Here is a 21,088-nt window from a genome sequence, read left to right on the forward strand (position 1 = left end):
TTTTTAATTCAAAGAACCAATGGGGGGAACATTTGTGCCCTAACTCTCCATATATGTATTTATGTCACCCTCTGACGAATAGTTGCACACCTTGATGGTCCGCTCATAGATATGGTCAGGTGCCCTCAGCAGACAAGGGGGACAGAAACTATTTCTGCTTCTGCAGTATTGAAAGTCCTTTGTGAAAGAGGCCATTACTCTCCTCTCACCCTGTCCACCATTTTTGACCCAAGCTTTTGGTCAGTTTTCATAGTCTTTAATATTTTAGAAAACTTAACTTTCTGGTTTCACTTTTTTCTTCTTTGAGAAAAAGAAGAAAAAAAAAAGCCACCTCAGTGGCTATAGCAGGAACACCCTGAGTGACCTTCCTCAGAAGCGACCCTTCCCAGAGTTCTCCAGGAAAGCAGGTGTCCTGTGGAGAGTCTCTCACAGAGAGGAAATTTGTCTTTCCAGGGAGGTTTGGAGTCCTTTTATGTACTGGGTGAAAAACAAAGCCTTTCCAAGACTCCCAAAATACTTGACACCCAGTAATCCTCAAACCTTCTCTCTTATTCTCAAAAGAGGAGAAGATCATTAGTGAAAACCAGAACACAAATCTAGCAAACTTTACCAGAATGAGGAAACCTTTTTTTCTTCTACCAGCTTTGGGTCTGAAGACCCCAGTTTTGAATTCACAAAGTTATCATCTGTTTACTGAAACAGATGATTGCCCTGCCCAGATGAGGGTGTTGGCTGGTTGCTGGGGAGAATTCTGCATATTTGAAATCAAATACAAGGTTTCCTTTGTAACAGAATAGAAAACCACCAAACAGGAAATAAGTGGGGTTCTAAGCTTGAAGATACTGCTTCATGGTCACAGACGATCCGGAGGTTTCTCAGTGGAGTCATGGTGAACTCAAGCCCATCTCAAAAGGCTGGCTACTTGAAATGACGTTCTTAAAATAACATGATTATAGATCTGGAAAACATATCTATGGCTGCCAGGGTTTAGGATCTGGCCACAGGATGTGGTGATGTCCCGAGGAACACGAGGAGTCTTGTGGTCTCTTAACGGTCTCTTGACTGTGCTCGTGGTTACATGAAACAACTTGGACACACATACACACACACACACACACACACACACACACACACACACACGAGTCGGCAGAGTAATCACAGAAGTTCTGTGAATTGTCCCCATGTGATCTTCCTGGTCAGATTGAGCTATACTTATTTCAGGCATTTCCATAGAGGGAGGAATACATCTGGCTTCCTATACACTTCTGCTCCTGCATGTGAGTTGGTGTTATTAAGGAGAGGGGATGGCTGGAGCAATAATACAGAGGGTAGGGGCTGGAGAGATAACACAGCGGTAGGGTGTTTGCCTTGCAAGCAGCTGATCCAAGACGGACGGTGGTTCGAATCCCAGCATCCCATATGGTATCCCCCTTCACCCTTGTGCCTACTAGAAGCAATTTCTGAGTGCAGAACCAGGAGTAACCCCTGAGTGCCACTGGGTGGGACCCCAAAAATACACACACACACACACACACACACACACACACAAATAATACAGAGGCTCGAGTACTTGCCTTGCATATGGTCAACTAGGGTTCGATCCCCAGTACCGCATATAATCGATCTCCCAAACCGCACCAGGAGAAATTCCTGAGTGCAGAACCGGAGTAACTCCTGAGCATCACTGGGTGTGCCATTCCCCCCACCCCAAACAAAATAGTTATTGTAAGTGTGGTGCTCTGTTCCTGTTTCTCTAGATATTTTTATTTTTCTACAGTGGTTTTCTAAGCCATGCCAAGAGTGATTCCCTGAGTGTAGAGCCAGGAGTAAGCATTGGGCAATGACAAGTATGGCCCCAGGAAAACAAAAAGTTCATTTCAACCAAATTGCAAACAAATCCTAGAGGGGCGGGGTGGAGGAGTGGTTAGAGTAAACTGATGTCCTTACTGCTATTTTCTGCATGAGTGTCGTGAAGTGTCAGTGTTAGTGCTTCAAGCTGTTGTCAGTGAAGCTGGTTATGTGGGTAAAGGCTGAAGTGAATGTTGCAAGAAGTGCTTGATTAGGATCATGAATACTAGACCCTGATCTGGATGTCTTGTTTAATTTTAACAGAAAAGACTAAGCTAAGGGCCACAGAGATAGTACCGTAGGTAGGGCACTTGCTGTGCATGTAACTGACCCACATTCAATTCTCAGCATCTCCCATATGGTTCCCTGAGCCCACCAAGAGTATAAGATTACTGATTGCAGAACCAGGAGTAACCCCTGAGCATTGCTGGTTCTGATCAGCAATAAAAGACTTCAAACCATAAGTCAGAGAGATAAAAAAAGAAATGATTCCTTGAGTAATAGTATGCATTCAAGAATCAGAGAAAGTAATTTAGCTGTCAACAAATTTCCAGGTTAGAGAGATATAGGACAAGGAGAAATTTAGGAAGGGAGGGTCACTCATGATATTTCAGGGAAGGAGAGGAATTGGAGGGAGGGTTCCTTGAGTCAGGATGTCACTCAAATTATGACCATAGTTAATCTCTTCTAGGGGCAGCCATGGGCAATTATAAACTGTCACAATGTGAGTGGCTGTGATTTTTTTATTATGCAGAAAATGTCATAAGTGAAGCCAGAAATCATCCATTTGGTCCTTTGTTCTGGATTCCCTTAGCTCTAAGCAGTCTGATAGCATGAATTTGAGACTTTTTTTTTTGTTCTCACCTGTGAAGACATTTAATATCTATAACCTAGTACCTCTTTTGACAGAAGCTTTGTGTGCCTCATATACAGAATAGGGTCATTTTCAAGAAAGGGGTGACTTTCCATATAACGTTCCCTTTTTGGGGGGGTCACACCCGAGGCCCAGGGGTTACTCCTGGCTCTGCACTCAGAAATAGCTCCTGGCAGGCTCAGAGGACCATATGGGATGCCGGGATTTGAACCACCGTCCATCCTGGGTGTATTGCATGCAAGGCAAATGCTCTACCGTTGTGCTATCTCTACAGCCCCTCCATATAACTTTCTAACTCAGGTCATTCATATATCACACTGACACTGGCCACTTTCCTGGCCCAAAAGACAAAAAAAATGTCCAAGGGTCCCAACTGTATGTGTTCAGGGCACAGACTGGGCAGGGCAGGGCAGGTATGGAGGCAGACCCTGGAGAGGACTTTATCTACAAACCCTCAAGATACCCTAGTACCCTCACTGGAGATGTGGGCATTGTGGATAATGGACTCAGAGTAGGAGAGAAGAGAAAGTGATGGCCATTAGCTCATAGGAAGGCCAGTAACTGCCTTGCCAGAAGAGAGGAAGACCTGGGGTGAGTCAGAGGTGACCACTAGCAGTGGGCCAGGGCCTGGCTTTTTCCCGCCTCTGTCCAGACTTTGCTGTGCTTCTCTGAACCCAGCTCCTGCCCTGACCAGTGTCATGTGAAGGGATGATGTTTTGCCTGGCAAATAGTAGGTATGTACTCCCACAAGAGAGCAAGTGAAGGGGCACAAACCCTCCATTGAAACAAGGTCATGGAAGTGAGTTTTTGTTGTTCCTGCTAAGCAGGATGCCCATCTGTGTAGAGAGATGCTGGCAGGGTTTCAATCACTGTAAATAAACATTCTGATCCCTCCAAGACCTTAGCCCTGGCTACCTCTTTTTTTTTTTTTTTTTCTGGGGGAGAGTACAATTTGTAGCAGTTTCTGCCCAGACCATTTATATCCAAGACCCTTTCATCTCACAGGCACCCTGTCCAGCTGCTCCACAACATGCTGGGTTGGATCACAAGACAAGCTAAAAGCTAGGCACAGTCACTGCCTCCTGTGACCTTCCTCTGTGTGGACAAGGAGCTGCAGTAAAGCCCTTGGGTGGAACAAGCAGGAAGTGACTTCCAGCCATTACCAGGTTAACAGGTACCTCTGTTAGTCACAGGGGAAGTTCCTAAACAAGCGCTAAATCAGATCCCCAAGTTCCAGAAAACCAAGCCAGACCATGAATTAGCAGGGGGGAAAAAAATGCACATTTACACTAGTTCATTCTCAGACCCTCAGGCAGGTTTCACTCCCTCTTTTGGCCTGGCAAATCAGAGTTCAAACAGTAGCAGTCTATCAGGAGACATACAGGAAAACAAGTAAATCAGTGGACACCAGCACATGTAAAGAATGGAATAGGCTGCCATGCCATGCCAGTCAGAAACTCTCTGTTTAAGATCAGAGACAAGTTGGGAGCCTGTGCTTGGAGCTCCAGTTTGCTGCCACACTCTGCCGCCTCAGTGGCTTCTGCCTGAGTAATTCCTGAGTGCAGAGCCAAGAGTAACCCATGAGCATCACTGGGTATGATCCAAAAACAAAAACACACAAATCAACAAATCTAAAACTCACAGACCAATAGGGAAGAAAAGATTTACTCAGCACAGTAGGGTTAGAAATAGACCAGGTTTCTTTGTCTTTTTTTTTTTTTTTTTTTTTTTTTTTTTGGATTTTGGGCCACACCCGTTTGACGCTCAGGGGTTACTCCTGGCTATGTGCTCAGAAATCGCCCCTGGCTTGGGGGGACCATATGGGACGCCGGGGGATCGAACCGCGGTCGGTCCGTTCCTTGGCTAGCGCTTGTAAGGCAGACACCTTACCTCTAGCGCCACCTTCCCGGCCCCTTCTTTGTCTTTTTTTAATTAGTTTTTTTTTCACTTATTTTTTCTTTTTCTTTCTATTTTTAAAATCATGGGCTTTTTTTTTTTTTTTTTTTTTTTCAAATTGCAAACCTGATCCTGTTACTTGTGGAGAATCTATAGAACTTGTTTTTCTTTTTTTCTAAAGAGTGAAGTTAGACTAGAGCAAAAGTACAGAGGTAGGGTTGCTTGATTTGTACGTGGCTGACCAGGATTCTATCCTTAGCATCCAGATGGTCTCCTGAGCACTGCCAATTATGGCCCAAAAAACAATACCAACAACAATAACAAAAGGTATATTGGTTTGGGGGCCACATCTGTAAATGCTCAGAAGGGATCACTCCTAACAGTGCTCAGGGACTCATACTTGAAGCCAGGGATCAAACCAAGGTTGACCACATGCAAGGCAAACACCTTAATGTCTACAGCATCTCTGAATAATTATCATTTGATAATTATTCTGTGGTATGATCAAGTCCAGGGCCTCAAACATGCAGGGCACATGACTGAGCCAATACCCTGGCCCCATAGTTACTTTTGTTGTTCATAAAGATAAAATAAAAAGTTGTTTTCCCTTGGGCCAGAGAGGTAGCACAGCAGTAAGGTGTTTGCCTTGCATGCAGCCAACCCAGAACAGACGGTAGTTTGAATCCCAGCATCCCATATCATCTCCCGAGCCTGCCAGGAGCGATTTCTGAGCACAGAGCCAGTAGGTTTCTGAGCACAGAGCACCGCTCAGATATGACCCCCCCCCCAAAAAAAAGTAATTTCTGAACCCAATGTTGATGGACTTCATTCCCTATGTCCCATCCCCAGAATCAAGGGCAGGGTCTCCAGGCAGGGAAAAAACAATGAGGAGATATGCAAGAACCACTTTCTCATCCCACAGCTCAGAGGGCTAGGCTGGGTGGCTGCTTCTCTGCTGCCCATGAGGAGAATGGCCAGGAGCCTGCTTATCTGTCACATGCATTTCCTTTCTTGCTCCTGTTAGCACTTCTCTGACCAAGACTGAGAACAGAGCCTCAAAGCACTATAGGTTCTGGGAGGTGTGTGTTCTCCATTTTGAGGACTTTATTTCTGGGAGATTGTGTGTGTGTGTGTGTGTGTGTGTGTGTGTGTGTGTGTGTGTGTGTGTGTGTGTGTGGTGCGTGTGTGTTCTCCAATTTGAGGACCTTGGTTCTGAGAGATTGTGTGTGTGTGTGTGTGTGTGTGTGTGTGTGTGTGTGTGTGTGTTCTCCATTTTGAGGACCTTGATCTGAAACAGGACTTGAGTTTCATCCCTCATCCTTTCCTAGCTCCCAGCCAAGGGCCCCACCTTGCACTTGGGTAACCACCAGTCCAGTCTCTAAAAGAGGAAGTTTTGTGCGACTGAGTTGGGGAAGACACTCCAGTGCCCCTGCATGAGTGGGCTTCACTGGTTTGGTCAGGGCTGTATGGGAGGCTCCCTTCCTTGGTCCACCTCAGGGTGGAAGGAAAATGCAGCTCATTACATGGGGCCCTGTCCCCCGCTAGCATGCAGGCAATTGAAGGGGCAGCTCTCTCTTCATTCATATACACAAAAGTGTGGCTTTAGAGTCCATGCATCCAGCTCTGAACAATGAATTCAGAAACCACAAGAGTGGTTGGAATCACTCTGACAGAGAAGAAAGGGAAGAACATCCAGTTTGTTCCCTCTAATTCACAAATGGTGAATTAGAAAGACTCACCCCTGTCAGCAACAGAAGTACTAGGGAACAGCAAAGAACCTGATCATGCTTCATGTATGAAAATAGTAGTAGCCCAGAAGATTCAACCTACCCTGGCTAGCACACTAACCTTTCAGATAAGGACTTGACATAAAACATCTTGAAGATGTTTAATGGGCTTAACGAAAACCACGTTGAAGGTACAAGAAAGCATGAGGTCAGAAAGGAGAAAGCTGGTTAGAAGTGACAACGATGGGCCGAAGCATTAGCACAGTGATACGTTGTTTGCCTTGCACGCTGCCAACCCAGGATGGACCCGGGTTCAATCCCCGGCATCCCATATGGTTCCCAAGCCTGCCAGAGAAATTTCTGAGCACAGAGCCAGGAGTAACTCCTGAACGCGGTTGGGTGTGCCACCCTGTGGGGAGCCTAGCTGATGAAACCTAGAACATAGGACACCTCAGTAATTCCTAATCTTGTCACCCACGTGACCAAAGGCGCCCATGCCTTGAGAACAAAGGAAATAGACAAATACTAAAGTAATTCAAAGCAGCCCAATACATCCAGCCAGAAAGAAAAATATAGAGCAACTTGCCTTTGTGTTAGCAATAGGTTATTAGGATTACAGCTGATGTTTTATTTGTGCTTGCTGAGTGGAATTTGTGGGACTCTGTTTGGATCTTGTGTTTTCTATATAAACTCTTTTAGTATAAACATGTGCTCAGGTCTACCTCTTTGCCCCTCCCTATTACCTGCCCCAGCTTATGCTAATGAATGCTGGTAATTGTAATTGGTGGAAAACTTGTAACACCCTCTGACGTATTTCAGCCCTTAAAAGCTGATTCCCCCCGACAATAAATCCCTTTTGAACAGCATGCGTTGTCTTGAGGGCCCTTCTTACTACTCAAGTTCTTCTTTACAGGTCGGTTCTGCTCGGGCAAACCCACTAATAACTAGCAACCTTCATTTCCACACCCCCACGGGTCGGGGGTCCCCCACGGGAGGTTGCGCCACCCCACAGAAAAAATGAAGTAACAACTAAAGAGTTTGGTGGGTGAAATAAGAAGAGTCTGACCATTCATCTTTCTAATGGAGGCATTGAGTAGGGCATGACTCAAAACCAGGGATTCTAGGCCAGACCAGAGATAGTGGGGAAACCCCAGATGGGCTGAGAAAAGCCCATCCTAAAGCTTTCTTGGCCCAATGTCGCAGAGGGGTAAAGACTTCCCCTCCAGCTTCCAAGAGCCCCAGTGTCCTTAGTGACCTCATATTGTGTTGCAGGCCTGACTCTGGTGCAGAGGAAGCTGTGCACGCACTACGCCTGGGACTCGGGCGTGCTGTGTCAGACATGGCCCACTGTGGATCCACAGTTCCTGCAGCTGCCGGACGTGGTGCAGATGGCGGTGCTGGTGAGTGTCCCCTCAGCCCTAGCAGCCCCGTGCACACCTGCACATCGGCAACCTCCCTCCAGTCTTCAGCCTTATCTTTCTGCCGCTCTGTCCTTGGCCAGCGCTTCCAATTTTGAGGTCAGCACATACTAAAATCTTGTGAGCATCAGCCTCTTCAGCCCCAGGAACATCAGAGCAGATTTATTTTTTTAAAAAAATGTTGATTTTTCTCAGGGTGAGAGTTAGGTCCTAATAGAAGTTTGTTGTCTGAATGTTTTATAGTGCAAATCATTCTTATAGTTGTTTCTTTATATTATCCAAATAATTTAATTTGCTTACTCTTACCGCATTTCTAAGGGGTTACAGCAGGCAGTTAGTATTTAGAAATCACTTCTGTGAGCTCGGGATCATATGAGGTGGCAGGAAATCAAACTCAGTGTTGGACACATACGAGGCATACAAAGGCTGTACCTTAGGCCCCTCTAAGCACATTCTAAGGAATAGCTCCTAAAAGTGTTAATAGAGCTGAGGAAGGAAAAAAGAGAAAAAAGGTAGGGGTGTGGCCTTTTGGCATCCTCAGTACCCACAAGGGGACCAGGAAATTTACACTCGCAATTTCATTTCCCTCTGACCCCAGGAAGGTAAGGTTGCCCATCTCCCAGCCATTTGCCCTGTCACCTTGCCTGCCATGTTTATCCATCAGCCATATAAACAAGAGGCTCCAGGACTTGAAACTAAACCCTGCAGTCTCCCTACCACCACAGAACTTGCAGCTTGGTGAAAAAGATAGAGAGAGGAGCTGCCAGCTAGCACAGTGGATAGGGCATTTTGCCTTGCACATGACTGATCTGACTTTGACCTGGATTTGATCCTGGCATCCCATATGATCCCTGAGCACTTCCAAGAGTGATCCTGAATACAGAGCCGGAGTAATCCCTGAAAAAAAAAAAAGAGTTGCACCCCCCCCCCAAAAAAAAAAGATGGAGAGAAATAAAAAGGAAGAGAAAATCCAGTGACATGTTGCAGATTGTGAAGAAAACAGTGACAGATTGATTGACTAGGAGGCTGAGAGACCATATAGGCCCCACCTGCTACCCCTTCCAACCCTCCTAGTTCTGCAAACCCTGCAAAGTAAATATTGGAAACCAGTCATCTGCCCCAAGGGTATGAAGACTTCATACCTGCCTCTGTACCCCTCCTCACACCTAGTCCCCAGAGGTGCTCATATTGCCTAGAAAAGAGGACATTTGACTGCCTTGCTGGACTTTATCCAAAAATCCTAAAAAGCAGATTCAGCTCTGTAGCACATAGAGGCAGCTTCTTTCACATGAGTGACGACTGTTGATGTATTTATTCTGTGTGTGTCTGGAAACATCCTCCGCCCAGCCCAGAAACATATCAACTTCAGCCTCTGATGTTGTAGTCAGTGGATTGTCTTCCCATTCAGAGCCTTCACTTCTGAAGAGAAACGTACTCCAGAGAGCTGCTGAGATACGTCTAGTTCTTGAAATGAAACCCCAGCATTTAAATTGTGTGTAGAGCTGCCAGTGGACACCCCCAGCTTATGCCTCCATGGGCAGGGCACCGCGCCACCTGGCGGGACTTCAGTGGAGAGCCAGCGCCCTGCTTGGTGAGCTCTGACTTGGTGCCACCAACAGAAATAGAAGCTGCAATGAGGGGGCCGGAGAGATAGCATTGGGGGCCGGAGAGATAGCATGGAGGTAAGGCGTTTGCCTTTCATGCAGGAGGTCATTGGTTCGAATCCCGGCGCCCCATATGGTCCCCTGTGCCTGCCAGGAGCAATTTCTGAGCCTGGAGCCAGGAATAACCCCTGAGCACTGCCAGGTGTGACCCAAAAACAAAAAAAAAAAAAAAAAAAAAAAAAAAAAAAAAAGAAGCTGCAATGAAGTAGAGTAATTGAGTCCAGCTGTGCCCAGGCTGTCTGTTCTTTGTGCTAGTGGATGTGCCAAACATGGATTCAGAGCCTAGAGGTTTGCTTATCTTCATGGAACTTACAGCCCAAGTCAGGTCATCTTGGGGACAAGGGAAATAGTAGCCTTGAGGTTAAAGCATGCCATATTTTTCGCTCTATAAAACGCACATAGTTTTCAGATGCTCTCCTATGTACATTGGCTCCAGGTGGCATTCACTCTATAAGTCACTTCTTTGGAGGGAAAAAAAGTGTGTCTTATGGTAAGAAAAGTATGGTAAAAAGAGCTTGGGGCTCAGACCATACAAGGTGGTGGCCTTTGGTTTACAACTGTGTCACTTCTTCAAGCCTCGGTTTCCTCCATTATAAAGTAGAGGCAGACCTGGTACCATCTTCCTGCTTTGAGACTGATGATGCCAGGAGGGCTCAGCCTGCTTTCAGAGTACTGGCCATTTTGGCACCACCTACAGACCCCCACACACACCATACAGACTTAAAGGGAGCCCCTGCTCTCCAGATGAGGGAGGGGATAGGAGGAGGATGACCACTGTTGTGCTATGGCTCTTGAGGAGTGAAAGGCACCTTGAGAAAATGGCTTTGAAGAGAAGCAGATTTTCTGGGTGAAAGTAGGAGCCCTGGCAAGAGAAACCCTCTGCAGACTTGGAGGGGCCTGAGCAGAGATGCCCACCCCCAGCAGGCAAGAAGGCAGGGCTCTGTCCCCAAGAGAAAAGAGGGACCAAAGGAAAGCAGGAATGATAGTGCAGCAGTAAGGTGTTTGCCTTGCATGTGGATAACCTGTGTTTGGTCTCTAGCATCCCATATGACTCCTCAAACACTTCCAGGAGTCATTCCTGAGGTGTTTACAGTATTAGGGGTAACCCTTGAGCATCACTGAGTGTGGTCCAAAAATAAACAAAAGGATCCCTAAGAGCTCTCTACCCCTTGGGCCCAGGACTTAGGCCTTGGTCAAGTGGCTTCAACTTGTGTGTCTTAACTCTCCCACCTGTGAAATGGGAGTGGGAATCGTGCTCATCTGCCTCGAGGGGGTGTGAGGAAGATGACCAGAGCCCCAGCCTGCACAGCAAGATTGCTCATCAGATAGGAACTTGCTTGTTATTGGCCTGGCAGCTCCACCAGTCAGTGAGTGGGATGAACAGAGCAGAACAGGGCAGCAGTGATCATGGCTAGGATCTGCCAAGAGAAGCCCCAAAGGATGATGGGCCTAGGAGGGGTCATAGTTTGCTGATGCTGCCCCACAGCTCGCCCCTTCTATGCTTCCTGAAACTCTTGACCAAGTCCACAGGTGGAAGCTGAGTGAGCCACTCACTTTATAGGGATCATCTCACTTCCTCAGCAATGCAGCTGTCCTTTCCTCAGGAGAAGGGACCATGGCCAAGGGCTTGTGGTTCATGAGCTTAGGCCAAGTCAACTCGGTCCAGGCCTTGGAAGAGCACATGTTCTCCCCAGCCCAGCCCAGCCCAGCTGGTGACCAGAGGAGCCAAAACCTGGGGCCTCACTTCTTAGAGAAGGGGGTAAGAAGATGGAAGTGGGGGATGTGATTCATTAACAAGCCCATGTTCTGAGAGCTTCATACTCGGAGCCCCAAGATGTCACAGGGTAAGAGATCCCCTTTAGGATCTCATAGGTCAAACCAAACTCATGGCTCTGGAAGAAGCAGTTCTGATGACTTGTAAATGTCAAAGCAGAGGAGCCACAGTATATTTTTGTGCCCCAGTGTCAGAATGTAAAAACCCCTATGTTAGGGAGCTCTGGTTTTTAAAAATAACCCTATTTTAGGAGATGGAGAGATAGTACAGTATGCAAAGTGCTTGCCTTGCATGCAGCCAGCTCAGAATCCCTGGCACCCCAGATGGTCCCCCAAGCCCTGCCAGGAGTAATTCCTGAGTGCAGAGCCAGGAGTAAAGCCTCAGCACCACAGGGTGGGCCCAAAATCAATAAAGGAAACTTCTCTAAGGAATAAAATCCACATCAGCAGCCAAGGACGCAGCAGGATGGACAATGCGAAGTGCAGCTGTTCAAGACTTTCTGGACCACACAGGCATATTTCTCAGTGGTGCTATCAGTTCATATTGGATGTGAGCTTGTCCTTATGAACTGTATGGTTGAAGATTGAGATCCCGCTGCAGCCTGGTGTTGAATGGTGGGTTGTGCTTTCCACAATCCCCAGAGAGGGAGAGGGATTCCCATGGCCCCCTGTTTGCGTAGGACAAGAGACACAGGTCCGGCAGCAATTCTGATGTAGGAAATAATCCACACACAGTTGGGAAGGAATATCAGGTCAGAAACTTAACACCGCAAGCTGTTCACCCACAAGCCAGTCGCTCCACCATGTGGAACTACAAGCCAAGATGGCAGCTTCTCCTCCAGGCCTCCAAAGCAGCCTTTCTGGGGGAAAGCAAAGGCCACCCCCAAGGGGAGGGAGAAAAGCCACATGAGGAGGCAATGGGAAAACATCTTTTTAACATGAAAACCAAAGGAACTAATTGCAAACATCTAATTAGAAGGCAATTTGAGGAGGGCTGGAGAGCTAGCACAGCGGTACAGCTTTTGTCTTGCACGCAGCCAATTCAGGAGGAATGGTGGTTTGAATCCTGGCATCCCATATGCCCCACCCCTGGGCCTGCCAGGAGTGGTTTCTAAGTGCAGAGCCAGGAGTAACCTCTGAGCACCCCCGGGTGTGACCCATAAACAAAAACAAAAAAAAAAAAAAAAGGCAATTTGAGGACCAATTCAAAGGCCTCTACCAACAGTCTGGAGTCTATGGGCCAATTTCATGCAAAATGTGGGCTGTAAGGACCAGAGCAATATTCAGCAGAACCTCTCCTCTACTCCCTTCTCCCCTTTTCTTCTCTCCTCCCCTCCTTTCTTCCTTTCTCCTCCCCTCTTCTCTCCTCTTCCTTCTTTCCCCTCTCCTCCCCTTTCATCTCCCCTCCTCGTCTACCCTCTTCTTTCCTCTTTCCTTTTCCCTTTCTTCCCTCTCCTTTCTTTCTCCCTTCTCTCTCACCCGCACACATTAATTCCCTCTCTCTGCACATGACCCTCCAAGGAGACTAGGTTGGGATCCAGCTGCCTGTCCTCTCACTGTTTGTCTCAACTTTTTTTTTTTTAGATCAACAACAAAGCATATGGCAAAATCCCTGTGCCTCATCAGGTCGCCCAGGACCAGGACAAAGTCCGTGAATTTGTTCTCCAAAGCGAGCTGGGCATGAAACTCTTGCAGGGACGAAGCATCAAGAAGGCTTTCCTCTCGCCTAGAACTGCACTCATCAACTTCCTGGTGCAGGAGTGACCACATGTGGGTGGCCATCAGACTTCCGGGAACCTCTTCCCACCCCAATGGAGAGGAGGGAGTCCTCCAGCCCAGGGGAAGGAGAAGAAAACCTATGTCCGGAGGCCCCCTGCTTGCTGTGATGAGTTGGCACTGTCCTCTGGGGTTCAGCCTATGATGCCAAAGAGAGGGCCGTGTGGCCAGTTTAAAAACAGGCAAAGTAGTATCTGCCTCGCTGGTTCCCCATTTCCCTGAGGTGGCCATCGGACCCCATATCTCTGGAGCACAGATACTGCTGGTGGACAGTGGAGGGAGGAAGAGGCCTCTGGGGGGGCACCAGCTTCTCCAGCAGTGGAAGCTTCTGGGCACCATGATTTTATAGGTTGGCCCACACCAGGTTCATGCAAAAAAACTGAGATTGTGGGATATAGGAGGAACTCAATCAGTTACACAGGGTCAGATGGACATATGGTGCAATAAGCCAAGCCTCAGCATTATGCTGGAGCCTTCTCACTCAACTTCATGGGGGAACCCAGGGGAATGCATCTGAATTCCCAGGGTGTGAGTGGACACCGGCACTTTCAGAGGTTGCCCGTAGGCTCAGTAGAAGTGCAGTTGCCTTGCAAGCGTAAGGCCCTGGGTTCAATCCCCCACCTGCAAAGTATGTGAAAGTTTCTGAGAACCATAAATCAAGCAGTGCTTTGCCCCTGCTACATGGACTCTGCCCACCCCCAGCCCTGTGCCAGGCGATCATTGGACCTTTGCTGTTGCTGCACTCCAGACCCCTGAACCAACACTTCTTGCCCACTCCTGTTTCACAGCTAGCCAGATATTGGTTGCTCATGCTAGAGAACCCCAGCTGGCTCTTAATTCCAAAGCCATCCACAGCCCAACAAGGACTGTATTTGTGTGGACCTCAGAGTTGGCAGCCTGGAAGAGGAGCCAGACCTGGAAGGAAGGGCAATCAGGTGTGTCCTCCTGTGTCTAAGCCCTACACTGCCTGGCCACAAGGAAGGGGACCAGAAACAGGCTGGTGCTGCTGGCACATGCGCATTACCCTAGCTCCTGTGACTTCAACAGCCATTTTTCTCCCCACAATTGGTCTGAGCCACTGGTGTTAAGTAGGTGTGAGTAGGGTCAGAGTTGTCAGCCCCTTTGGAATGCTGCAAATGAAGTTCCATAAATCAGACATGGTCATCCCTGTAATTCAGTCAAGACTGTTGAATTGTGGGGAGGAGCAGTCACACCTGGCAATAATGCTCAGGGGTTACTCCTGCCTCCTTACTCAGGAATCACTTCTGGTTGTGCTCACGGGTTTATATGATATGACGGGGATCAGACCGGGTCAGCTACTTGCAAGGCAAGAGCCCCTATCTCCTGTACTATCTCTCCAGCCCCAAGAGGTGATTTTTTTTTTTAAATAAAATAAAAAATTTTTTCTCCTCTGTGACTTAGGAGCATGTGTGTGTCCTCAGAAAGACGCCATCTTTGGGGTTCTAGGAGTTGACAGGAACAATCTGAGCCTCCTTCCTGTCCCCACACCCTGGTCATGGGCTTTGCTCCACACAATCCTTCCAGTGGGGAAGCTCATGTCATCCACGCAACAGGGCACTGCACTGAGTCAGGCACATTCACAGCAGCACTTGAGTCCCGAAGCTTGGCCATTGACAGGCAAAAAAGCTACCCAGAGACTCCTAAGGAGAGACAAAGTTTGAGACTCCTGGGGTCCTTTGGTGAACTCGAACTGGAATGTTTAATCAGCCCTTCCTCTCCCTGCCTTCAGTTCCACTAGAATGAGTTTGGTCTGGAACCAGAAGGGAAGGCAGAGGCCAGAACATTCAGGCAGGTATTTCAAACATCCCCAGAACGAGGACTCTGGACTATGTTAGTCCCATACCACATTCCGGTCAGTGTGGATTAAATGTAAGCAAACGGTTGAGGACATTTGTCACAATGAGGGAGACTGGAGGACTTTTGCTGGATTTTCTTATTGATTCCTAAGGGAAGCTAAGGGCCTGGGTCCATCTGACAAGATGAGCAAAGGCCCTTTTCTCTGCATGTGGCCTGCCCATGTGAGGTTTATGGACTTGAGCAGCAGGGTTTTGCAGGATTTTTTCACAGAACTTCTGAAAACAAATTCTTGCTGCAAAAAAAAAAAAAGAGAGAGAGAGAGAGAGTGAGAGAGAGAGATAATTAATGAAACAATGCAACAGAAAGTTCATCCCTGTGGGGAAGGGAGATGGGCCAGGGCTGGGCAATAGGCTCAATACTTTCACTCCCTCAATTGAGTCAGAAACTGGACTTAAGTTCACTTGCATTATGTCACTGAATTCTCACACAAGCCCTCAAGGGAAGGAATTATTCTCAGGAATCTAAAGAAACCCAGATCGGAGGTTCAAGATTTGCTTGGTTTCCACAGCACAAAAAAAAAAAAAAAAGTAGGCAAACCAAGGTCCAAAGTCACAGCTGCTTTTGGCCTCCAATCTCTTCTGCCTGGCCCTGTGTCACCAGCCCCCTCTCCTCATTGCCCTTCTCACTTCAAGGATGAGTCAGGAAGGCTGAGGGCTGGGTCCAGATCCAGCAATTGGGCCAGCACTTTTGCAGAACCTAAAAATCCTAGCAGTGACTCTGAACAGGATCAGATGGTGGGTGAAGGGCCAGAGAAACAGTACAATGGGTAGAGTTCTTGCTTAGCAGTGTCAAACCTGCATTTGATCTCTTGCATTCCATATGATCCCCTGAGCCCACCAGGAGTAATTCTTGAGTGCAAAGCCAAAAGTAAGTCCTATGAATACTGCCAGGTGTGGCCCCAAAACAAAAACAACAGTAACCAAAAAAATCTGGATGTGATTCCATGTAGCTGGAGGGTGAAGTTGTTGCCAAGTGAGATACCCAGGGCTGTGTTTGTTTTTTTTGTTTTGTTTTGGTTTGGTTTTTGGGTCACACCAGCAGTGCTCAGAAGTTACCCCAGGCTCTCCGCTCAGAACCAAGATTCAAACCACCATCCTTCTGCATGCAAGGCACATCTTACCTCCATGCTATCTCTCCGGCCCCAGGACTGTGTTTTTAGGGGAGATTAATGAAGAAAGTTTGTTCCGGGCAGGTGGTGCTGGGGAAGCCATGGTCTAAGTCCCCTGTGCAACTACAGCCAACCAACTGCCAGAGAAAGTGAAACTGACCTCTAAGATCCTAACTGAAAAGTAAAGGGCTAGGGATAGAGACCAGGTGTTCATGCTTTGCATGTGTGGTTCCCCTTTTTGATCTCTGGCACCATGTGACAGACACCCTGCTGCTGGAGTGGCCCTGCTGGCAGCCTCAGGTCTCATCACTGAATGTCTGGCCCCCTTGGATGCATATCACTGGGAGTGGCCCTAGACCAGAACACTTGGGCACAAAAGTGAGCCAGAAATGAAATAGACATGCTTCTGCTCTGTAAGGAAGCTGGTGAAAGGGGAAAATCAATACAGCAATAGGAAAAGAGAATGGGAAGTTGGTCAGTCAGCAAAATGGTTTTTAAAAGTGTGAAACTGGGGGGTCAGAGTGGTGGCACAAGCGGTAGGGCATTTGCCTTGCATGTGCTGGCCTAGTACGAACCTCAATTCGATCCCTCCCGCAGTTCAATACCCTGGCGTCCCTTATTGTCCCCCAAGGCAGGAGCAATTTTTGAGCGCATAGCCAGGAGTAACCCCTGAGCATCACCAGGTGTGACCAAAACAAAAAAATAAATAAAAATGTGAAACTGGGGGTTCTCCTCCCATAAATTGATTCTACATGATTCTACGTTTTTTCTGTTTAATTCACACCCTTACCAAGAGGAGAATATTTACCTTGGATTGTTATTTAGACCAATACAAGTTACTTTTTCCTTCACTTGCTTTTTTGTTTTTTTCCTGTTCACTTTTGTCATCTCTTATGTTTTATTAAATGCAAGAAAATAATTAAAAATACATAATTTTGGGCCCGGAGAGATAGCACAGCAGCGTTTGCCTTGCAAGCAGCCGATCCAGGACCAAAGGTGGTTGGTTCAAATCCCGGTGTCCCATATGGTCCCCCGTGCCTGCCAGGAGCTATTTCTGAGTAGACAGACAGGAATAACCCCTGAGCACCACCGGGTGTGGCCCAAAAACCAAAAAGAAAAAAAAAAAGAAGAATACATAATTTTGTGAAGTTCCAAACAAGTGAGGGGTATATGTCAGGGTTTTTCTTTCTTTTCTCTTTTTTTCTTGCTTTTCTTTGTTGTTGTTGTTATTGTTTATGTTTGTTTTGTGAGTCCATACCCAATGATGCTCAGGGCTTAATCTTACCTTTGTACTCAGGGAAAACTTCTGCGTGTGGTGCTAAGGGACCATATGGAATGCTGGGTGGGGATCAAACCCAGGTCTGCCATATGCAAGGCATGCTACCCACTGTCCTTTCTAGCTTACACATAGAGGTTCTTCTTTTTTTTTTTTTTTTTTTTTTTTTTTGGTTTTTGGGCCACACCCTGTGAGGTTCAGGGGTTACTCCTGGCTATGTGCTCAGAAGTTGCTCCTGGCTTGGGGGACCATATGGGACACCTGGGGATCGAACCGCGGTCCGTCCAAGGCTAGCGCAGGCAAGGCAGGCACCTTACCTTTAGCGCCACCGCCCAGGCCCCATAGAGGTTCTTCTTTTCTCCCAGTCCAGGTAACTGGCTGCTCTCAGAATGTGCCTGCAAGAAAGCACACTTTTGTTGTGTGAAACTTGAGACTGGAACAGAGACAGCTTCTCCATGGACTCTCCCATCTTGGGTGGACAGAGCGGTCCAGTAGGCTCTGTGACTGAAGGGCTTTGTCACTTAGTGGCCTAGACAAGCTCACAGAATGTGAGCCTGTGTTTCTTCAACAGCAACACCCAGGGGTATGAGAATCAAGTGTGATCATGTGTGAAAAGCACGTGCACATCATAAACACCCAATAAGTAGAAATAGAAACGTTTTTTGTTTTTGTTTTTGTGTTGCAAGTCAGCCCCTGAAGAGGTTGACTGATGGAGGGATGGAGGATGAGGCCTTTCTCCTCCAGCTCGGACCACACGTCTGTTACCCTGTTCAGTCAGTGGTTCTGAGGTGAATGCATCGGGAAGAAAGCCAACAGGCAGTCAGGCTTCCGAAGGAAACAGCTCTTTATTCCGTGAAGAGGCCGAAGCCAAAAGGCCTAAGAATAGGTCCAGAACAAAAAGCCCCTCGCCTTCCACAGACCCTTGTTTTTATGCCCCAGAATCAGGTACCACCCAATGGTGGGATCAGGTACCACCCTAGGGTGGGAGCAGAATGCCAGGTCAAACCCTAGGGTAGGGCACAATCACCGATCAGGGTAGGGTCAGTAACATAATAATCCCATTAAAATGTTTACATACACAACAGTTTTGGGTTACACCCAGCAATGCTTGGGGAAACAGGCAGTGCCAGAAATCAAATCATGAGACTCATATGCAAGGCAAGTGCTGTATCTCAGACTTATTCCTGGCCCCAAATAGAAATTTTTTTTTATTTTGATCATATTGGCTTACATATCTTTCACAGTAGTATTTTAGGTACCTATTCACATTGAATCAGTGGAATACCCATCACCAAATTTGTCTTCCCCCATTCCTGTTCCCTTCCTGCAACCCATATCCCCCACCATCACCCCCCGGGCTGCTAGAGTAGGTGGTCCCCTCTTTGTCTAGCTTACTATTAGTGATCATATGTCTGGTTCTGGTGCCCTCCTTTGTCTCCCACTCTATTTGAGAGGCAGAGCTAGATAATTCGAGCTATGTGGTTTTGTTTGAAGGAAAGACAAGCAATAGAATGAGGTAAAAAATAAGAAAAAATAAAAAAAAATTGTTTTAATTAAATAAGCTGAAAATGGTCGGAGTCCTTCTAGAGGCTTTCAACCTCAGTTTGAGAGAGGACATGAAAAAGATAATTGAAACACCACAACAGCACAGAAAGAAATATAAAGTAAATATCCAGTGAGCACTACAGCAATAAAGACAAGCACCACACAATAGTCTCGGTTCTGAAATCAAACCATGCCAGAGTGCAAAAAGAAAGAGAAAGATAAAATAAAATAAAATGAAATAAAATTGGAGACATCAACTTCAATATCTACACTAAAATAAAGACATCAAAAAATAGATCAGTCAATAAATATATATGTGGAAAAATGATTATTTTGTGCTTTTTTTTTTCCTTTTTCCTCCTTCATAGGCACAGTAACTATTGGGGATATTATATAGAGGGAATTCCCTTGGCCTATGAGATACAGGGTTTCTCCACCCCTGAAGTATACTGTCATGGGATAACTATAGACTCCTTGCATGATCATTTACTCTCCCCTCGGTGCTTTTGTGGTGTATAGAAGACTTCTGCTTTGTCACGGATGGTAAAATCAGACCTCTGTATCTAGAGATCTTGGTGTTTGTATAGCTCAAGGAATGGAGCTTATGATGAAGACTTTCTTTGTGGTTCTAGCAGTTCTGCTTCTTCAATGTCATTTTAATCCATCTTCTATAGTTGGTGGTCTTGGTCATTATGTTGCTCCTAGGATGGAGCCTGGGATAAAGTCTTTTGTTACGTTTCCGGAAGACCCGTTCAGTTGCGGTTGTCTCAGTCAGACCTCTGGAATTGGAGATCTTGTTTGTTGAACAGATCGTAGACCAAAAGGTAGGCTAGAGCTTTTTGTTGTTGTTGTTGTTGTTGTTGGTGGTGGTGGTGGTGGTGGTGGTGGTGGTGGTGGTGGTGGTGGTGGTGGTGGTGGTGGTGGTGGTGGTCTCGGGATGCGTACTGTCTAGTCCTGTTGTAACAACCAGTCATCCAAGTAGAAACTTTTTATGGTGATTGTCAATCTTACCTGTACATGAATAGGCTGTTGGAGGACCAGAGAGAGAACACAGCCTTTCAGGGTGCTGACACTAACTTGATCCTCATCACTTCAAATGGTCCCCCAAGCACCTCCAGGAGTGACCTCTGAGCAGAGCTAGGAGTATTCCCTAAGCACCACCAGATGTAGCCCAGTTCTCACCCAAAATAAGAACAAAGAACAGACTGATAGTCTAATGGAATTTCCTTTGATCTCAAAGAAGGAGAAATTTAGGGGGAAATGATGCTATTAGGAGACATCTATCCTGGCCATCCCATGACAGGAGGATATCTAATCTTGGGGGACATGGGTCTGTGAGCAGAACTGCTCTTAATTCTGTGGCCTGTGCCTGCTGCCCCTGTGCTCATAGGTGCCTCTTATGCTCTGCACTGATATCTTTCTCTTCCATACTGAAGAACTTCTTTTCCTCTTCTGGTGGCCTGAAAACATGAATGGCCTGGGATGGGGGTTGGGGAAATCTAAAAGCATCAAAGCTCTTCCAGGCCCCACTGTGACCGTCAACTTCTTCCCAAGGGCTCATGGGATTATAGTAGGGGAGGGGTGAAATCAGGTTTTAGCCTGCCTTTGACACTCAGAGTGAAGGGTACCCCCAGTTGTCTCAGTGTCACTCCCTTACAGTTACTGTAAGAGCTGGGACCAGATGGAACTGTTCTGATCCTTGCTGCCTCTGCCACCTGGCTTAGCGTGACTGATTGGTATTGGAGGGGGTTCTATTGATGCTTGGCCCCACCACACTTTTTAGTCAAGGAAAGGGGGAACAGAGGAACAGAATGAGGAGCACTGATGCACACCCCTTCTTTCCTGCATGAAAATTTCCTGAGCAGAAAATGTGTCTCATGGTCTGGCTCTGTGGGTGATGCTCAAGGCATTCATCTAAGCTGATGAGTTATGGAGACTGGAATCCAGGGACTGACACTAGCAAGTGGGGAGCGATGGGTGGGTGGTGATGACCATGCTGGCAGCCAGAGAAAAGCCTGGAGCAGCCCAGCAAAGGCCAGCCCTATGGGTGAAAGTCTCAGACCAGGGATGGGCCCACAATCACCCAAAACGTTGACCTCACACCCACTCACTTATATCTGCTTCCACAGGAAGGGTCAGGGATGACGAGGCCCCACGGGGGAGGCGCTGGCCAGGCCTGCTGGAGTCATAGGTTTGGAAGCCAGCACTTATGACTCACCTCCCCATGCCTCAACCCCAAACTTGAATTCCAGCCTGTGATTCCTTGGTGCCAGCAGCAACGCCAACATCTGCAGCTGTGCAGGCC

The 21,088-nt window shown here is 47.2% G+C and overlaps 1 protein-coding gene across 1 annotated transcript in view; it reads left to right on the forward strand.

The window, feature by feature from the left end:
- The window catches only part of LARS2 (leucyl-tRNA synthetase 2, mitochondrial), a 169,423-nt gene extending 155,536 nt beyond the window's left edge, over positions 1-13,887 (forward strand). Inside the window, exons 20-22 of the mRNA XM_049777333.1 lie at positions 7,618-7,745; positions 12,785-13,325; positions 13,765-13,887. Coding sequence (XP_049633290.1) covers positions 7,618-7,745; positions 12,785-12,964 — 308 coding nt within the window. The 3' untranslated portion in view covers positions 12,965-13,325; positions 13,765-13,887. The remainder of the gene's footprint in view (positions 1-7,617; positions 7,746-12,784; positions 13,326-13,764) is intronic.
- Positions 13,888-21,088: the final 7,201 nt, after the last annotated feature.

This window comes from Suncus etruscus, chromosome 7 (assembly GCF_024139225.1).
Source record: "Suncus etruscus isolate mSunEtr1 chromosome 7, mSunEtr1.pri.cur, whole genome shotgun sequence".
Taxonomy (NCBI): Eukaryota; Metazoa; Chordata; class Mammalia; order Eulipotyphla; family Soricidae; genus Suncus; species Suncus etruscus.